This window comes from Ceratosolen solmsi, unplaced genomic scaffold, assembly GCF_000503995.2.
Source record: "Ceratosolen solmsi marchali unplaced genomic scaffold, CerSol_1.0 scaffold27, whole genome shotgun sequence".
NCBI lineage: Eukaryota > Metazoa > Arthropoda > Insecta > Hymenoptera > Agaonidae > Ceratosolen > Ceratosolen solmsi.
The window spans coordinates 1,366,107-1,372,418 of record NW_011948426.1 but is presented as its reverse complement, the minus strand read 5'-3'; the positions used below and the strand labels follow the sequence as shown (position 1 = coordinate 1,372,418).

Here is a 6,312-nt window from a genome sequence, read left to right as displayed (position 1 = left end):
AATTAATCTGGTATAAAATAAGCGTGTTTTAATAGTTAAACGTTGAAATATGTGAGAATAATGTCAGATAAGTCACAAATATTAAATTAAATCTACCCATCGTTAAGCAAATCAATCCATTCCGATTAATATAATATTTATTTTCTAATATCAATGCTTATTTATTACAGATTTTTTTTTTCAGCATTACATTATTCATGGTTATTTCATTAATATTGTAATAATTTACAATCATCGACGAGCTTACTAAATCTAATCGCTTTTATCATCTAATGATCATATACAATTCCAATGAGCATTAACAATTATTTTATGAACCTGTGTGAGGCTCGGAATAATAAAATCGTTATGCAACATTAATAGGACAAAACTTGAGATTAATGAGCTGCTTCAAATCGCTCTTACTAGCATCTATTTTTCAATAAGTATCCAATTGTTTGTTATCAATGATTAATGAATTTTATTTTATAATTTAAAATTTTTATTAAACTTTTATTGCGATTTAAACGCATAATTATTGGAAAGAATATTGTAATGTTATGGGGAGCACTTACTACAGATACGTAAACTAAATTTAATTAACGATAATTTTTAGAATCACATACTCGCCATCACATTAACGAAAGATAATATTATGTCTGTAATTATGTAAATGATAATTAAATTTAACCTGTCCACATTGTTGTTAATTAAATGACCCAGTGAGGAGAAAGTGAAGAATTTTTTAAATTTTTTGCACAATCATATACGATCAAAAAAACAAAAACAAATAAATAAATAAATATCCGAAAAGCTAATGATAACAATATTTGCTAATATGCTTATTTTATTAAATCATTTATCGATTTATATCGAAATAACTAATGCTTGAATTACAAAAAAAAAATACTTTCTCTTGTCTTTAATTTAATTTTAATTTATCGTAATCGTGTAATAATAATCAATTAGATGGTATAATGGTATAATGATACAAACGAGCGATAAAAATAATACAATATACGGTATTTAAAATATTATAGTCCTCCATTGCTAATCTACTTACTACACACGTAATAATAGTACATGCTTTCCTTCTTCTTCTTCTTTTTTTTTTTTTTATCAAGTATAATTTATATAATATATTTTAAAGGAATACATAGTATTGAAGATGCATGTATATATATATATATATATATATATATATATATTTATTTATAATTTAATTTAGAGTTTATTATAAGTTTATACCCAAACGATAGTATATTATTTGTTCAACAAGCAGCTGTAATTTATGTAAACTACTTTACCTACAAAGCACGACACTTGATCGATACGATCCCATTATTTTCTATAGACTGACCGTAGGTGGCACAAATGCACAAATGTTTTGATAAAGAATATCAAAAGTTTTGAATATATGTAAAATTTTGTGATCCGACTCTATAACGTAAGAAGACTCGAGAGAAAGGAATGAGAAATTTCATTGGCGTTATATTCCTAATATCATAACAAAGTATGTAAGGTTATATAATATTTTTATTATCATTTACTGTAAATAATTTAATAATAAGCTCGTTTTGATACAAGGAGAGTCCATAAAAGCTACTAAAGTAAACATTGTACAGCATACATTATAGAAAATTTTTAAACAATGTAAATGGATTGAAAGTGTTACATAAATACTCATGAATTCTTAAAGTATTCTACGCAAAATATTCGTTTCCAAAGTTTTGCTCGCTTTTGCATGTGTTAGCAGATTATTTGTCAAGCACAGTAGAGTATAATTATTATTAATGTAAAGCGAATGAATAACTAAAGCGTATATTTTTAATATCCTAACAGGATGAGCGAACAGAATTTTCCACGCTTACAAAATGATAGTATTTTAAGAGCAGCGAGGGGCGAGCCCGTCGATACTGTTCCAGTGTGGATAATGCGACAAGCTGGTAGATATCTACCAGAGTTCAGAGAGTTAAGAGCCAAGCACGACTTCTTTAGTATTTGTCAAACGCCGACACTGGCTTGCGAAGTAACGCTCCAGCCAATTAAGAGATTTCCCTTAGATGCCAGCATCATTTTCTCTGATATACTGGTCATTCCGCAGGCCATGGGACTTGTAGTTGAAATGAAACCGGGCATTGTAATAAAAATAACTTATGCCACTTAATTTGTATCGTTGAAATAATCATCTTGCAGTATCGATCCCTTTCCCTTTTTCTGTTATTTTGATTTATTGTTTTTAAGGGACCCGTATTACCTGAACCTTTGATAGATCCGTCGCATCTCTCTAAATTAAGGATACCCGACGTAGAGAAAGATTTGGGTTACGTTGGCGCTGCTATTACACTGACCAGACATAGTTTACAAGGAAAAGTACCACTAATTGGTTTCACCGGCGCTCCTGTGAGTCTTCTTTAAACCTATCTTAAGCATGTTATATAAATATAAAGTAGTAGAATAATCCGAGGAATAAATTCATATATTTGAAATTTGAATTACAAATTTATCAGTGGACTTTAATGGGATACATGATTCAAGGTGGTGGAAGTTCTACCATGGCACAAGCCAGAATTTGGCTCTACAAATATCCAGAAGAATCCCACAAATTATTGCAAATGATTACAGATGTTATTGTGGATTACCTAGTTATGCAAGTTAAGGCGGGTGCTCAGGTCCGTAGGGATGCTATTATCACAAATGAAACATACATTTGAATTATGTACACATGTATTTAAATACACGTTAAAAACCGTATGTTTTTATTTTTTATTTCTTACAGTTATTACAAGTTTTTGAGAGTCACGGAGATTTTCTAAATACCGAATTATTTAAGGAGTATTCCCTTAAATATTTCAAACAAATTCGTGATAAAGTAAAGGAGAAGCTAGAAATCCTGAATGTTCCAGCAGTACCGATGGTAAATCTTGTATGTAATAATTTTTATTGACGAAATTTCCAAATTCATTCAAGCGGTTAATTTGTTACCAGATTGCATTCCCTAAAGGAGCTAATCTTGATTCTATAGAGATATTTGCCAAAGAAGCTGGATACGAGGTAATAGGCTTGGATTGGACCATCGATCCAATCGAAGCTCGAAAGAGAGTAGGACCGAATATTACTCTTCAAGGGAATATGGACCCTACAGCCTTGTACGCAACAACGGTAAACATTAAGACTCCATTCATCAATATATAACAAAATTATGACTTTAATAATTGAGCAACGTATAGACTGAAGTATAATAAATTTCATTAAATTCAAGGAAAGTACCTCATTAGCACTCGAGCACTCGCATAAGCTCACATTAAGCTTCGTTAAAATATCGAGTCACAGACTCAAATACTTTCACAATCCAGCTATAGCTTATCGATCATTATAAAATAAAGGCGAACAACAACTTGATGTATTTTTTTTTTTTAAAAATTTATTTTATTAATTAAATAATAAAATAATTTATTAATTACAGGAGAAAGTACGTCAGAGAGCTGAAAACATGGTGCGTGAATTCGGGAAAGGTCGCTACATCGCTAACCTAGGTCATGGAGTATTACCGGATGCACCAATTCCCTCAGTCGAAGCATTCATCGAAGGCATCCATTCTGTATAACAGAGCTGTGCTGTGATATTGTTTTTACTCTGTACTCGACTTAATACGACGTTTTGAGAAATGTCAAATGGTTTTATATTAAAAAAAAAAAACAATTGTTAAAAACAATATGTGAAAAGTAGAAGGTATATTAAGTAAATTTAAAACAAAAGAAAAATGCAAATTGTGTTGGGCATTTATTTGTTTTTTTTTTTCTTAAATTTTTTTTTTTTTTTTTTTTTTTCCTCGATATAACAACTGTAGCCTCGGCATTGTCAAACTATATATCATCTCGATGGGAAATTTATAGACTATTTTAAATCGTACGCTTAAAATACTTTATTTTCACGATCTAATATCTAATTTGTGTTACGCGAATAAATTCCGTCTCATTTCGAAAATCGTAGCCTGGTTCCTTTTCACTTAAAACGCTAATATAATCCTTTATACATGGCTTTGCGAGTGGCTTATCACAATATGTATACACTAAGGTTCCTTAAAGTCATACGCGTCATTTGAATCGCCATTAATAGAAAGATTGGAAACGATAAACGCTCCACACGCGCCATTTGTAATTTCTCACAATCGTACAGCTGTTTCGATACAGTTTGTCCCTCAATTTATACTTTCGAGAGTTTTCTTCAGTTTATAACATATATATCTAAGTGGTAAATAGGTATTATGCTACATTATTTACAAGCCAATTCTCTTTTATATCATCGTACAATGTGACACATTCTCTCTTTATTATTAATTCGTAAAGCTTATCTACGAACAGCACGAATTATTTCCAAAGCTTCTCTCTTTTGCGCAATCAATAATCAATGTATAAATTATAGAAAACGAGGAAAAAAAAGAGAAAACGAAAAAAAAAAAAAACACTAAAACGTGCAAGGAATACAATATAAAGATACAAACGTCGATCGCTTTTTTTTTTTCCAAGGTTTGATAAACAAGAAGCGTTAACGCTTAGGTCGAATCGAAAGAGAGATCTTAGGAATCGTGGAATGAATACAACAATAATAACAAACAACATTTTCGGAGAAAAATGTTTTTCTTTTAAAAAATTCCCCCATCCGAAAGTCGTATTTTTCATTTTTATCGACGATCTCTTAAATTTACCGTGAAGAAAAAACATTTTAAACCTTGAGAAGCGTCTTACATTAGACGCGTGACCTTCGAGACCGAAAATAATATTCAAGTAACACTTCATTCACGGATTGTATTTTATTTTCCAGCATGAAGTAGCACGAATAGAACAAAACTATGCTTATCAAATGTTGGTATTGAATAATCTATCGACGAAACGTTAAAAGGTTTTTAAAAAAAAAAAAAAAAAAAAAAAAAAAAAAGAGTTTAAACAATAGCACTCCTTACTACCTCATCTCTATTTCATATCAAAATAATTATAATTTTAAAGTAAATCAATCTAATCGTAAGTCAAAGCTAATAAACATTTTCCAATGAACTGCAACTATATATAGTTACTCTTTTTTCTTTTCTCATATTAATTCTATAAACTTGAACGACATCTAATATCAAGTATTAACATTTCGAATGGTTAAACGATCGATTAACAATTTTTTCAATACCAACGACGAACACTTGCTCTTTCCATACACAAACGAAGAACACAGTAAATACAGCCAAAAGTAAAAAATAAATATTATATCTCTTGCAATGTTCTCTCACACTCACACTCGGTCTCTGTCTCTTTTACGAAAGTTCACCGTCACTTTAGCCTCTTTCGCAGAACGTGAAATTTGCTTACACTGGCATTATCGATTTGCACCTCGAAACCGTGGTGTTGCCGATCTTCCATCACCTCCTCCTCCTCCTCCTCCTCCTCCTGACCCTCCTGCTCCTCGTGCTCCTCGTGCTCCTCGTGCTCCTCCTCTTCCTCCTCATCGTCTACTACCTGCTCATCGAGGTCCTCATCATCGCCTTGCGCATTATCGATTTGCACCTCGAAACCGTGGTGTTGCCGATCTTCCACCTCCTCCTCCTCCTCCTCCTCCTCCTCTTCCTCTTCCTCCTCTTCCCGTTCTTCTTCCTCCTCCTCCACCTCCTGCCCTTCTTCAACTTCCTCCTCCTCCTCCTCCTCCTCATCCATCTCCTCCTCCTCCTCCTCCTCCTCCTCCTCCTGACCCTCCTGCTCCTCGTGCTCCTCGTGCTCCTCGTGCTCCTCCTCTTCCTCCTCATCGTCTACTACCTGCTCATCGAGGTCCTCATCATCGCCTTGCGCATTATCGATTTGCACCTCGAAACCGTGGTGTTGCCGATCTTCCATCACCTCCTCCTCCTCCTCCTCCTCCTCCTCCTCCTCCTCGTCTCCTTGGCTCTCAACGATTGCCTCATAATCCTCAAGGGCAAAACCCGTGCCATCCTGGAACACGTATTGGGCCATATCATGGACCGAGTCGTCGTTCTCAAGATCGGCCATATTGCGTTCGATGAGAATCTGATTGCCATCGGCGTCGTTAGCGAGCATAAGGACGGTGCCATTAAGATTGTGCATGTCATTTTCGTCAACCTCGAGCACCTCCTCCTCGTTCATACCATGCTCCACACCTTCTTCCTGCTCCTGCTCCTGCTCCTGCTCCTCCTCCTCCTCCTCCACCGCCCCTTCTTCCTCCTCTTCTTCGACCTCGTGTTCCATATGGTCTTCCTGCTCCTCGCCCTCTTCGACTTGCTCTTGCTCTTCCTCCTGTCCCTCTACCTCTTGCTCTTCTGCTTCCTCCTGTTCC

The 6,312-nt window shown here is 34.3% G+C and overlaps 2 protein-coding genes across 2 annotated transcripts in view; one reads left to right on the top strand and one right to left on the bottom strand.

Annotated features, from left to right (window-relative positions):
* The first annotated feature begins 1,599 nt into the window (after positions 1-1,599).
* Positions 1,600-3,721, top strand: Urod (uroporphyrinogen decarboxylase). Its single transcript, XM_011500690.1, has 6 exons — positions 1,600-2,119; positions 2,224-2,382; positions 2,490-2,651; positions 2,759-2,896; positions 2,968-3,141; positions 3,446-3,721. The coding sequence occupies exons 1-6, from the start codon at positions 1,823-1,825 to the stop codon at positions 3,584-3,586; spliced, it is 1,071 nt and encodes a 356-aa protein (XP_011498992.1). The 5' UTR covers positions 1,600-1,822; the 3' UTR covers positions 3,587-3,721.
* Positions 3,722-5,297: 1,576 nt separating this feature from the next.
* LOC105363301 (zinc finger protein Xfin) overlaps positions 5,298-6,312 on the bottom strand; it is a 36,749-nt gene continuing 35,734 nt past the window's right edge. Inside the window, exons 15-16 of the mRNA XM_011500969.1 lie at positions 5,895-6,302; positions 5,298-5,579 (exon numbers count right to left, since the gene is read on the bottom strand). Coding sequence (XP_011499271.1) covers positions 5,298-5,579; positions 5,895-6,302 — 690 coding nt within the window. The remainder of the gene's footprint in view (positions 5,580-5,894; positions 6,303-6,312) is intronic.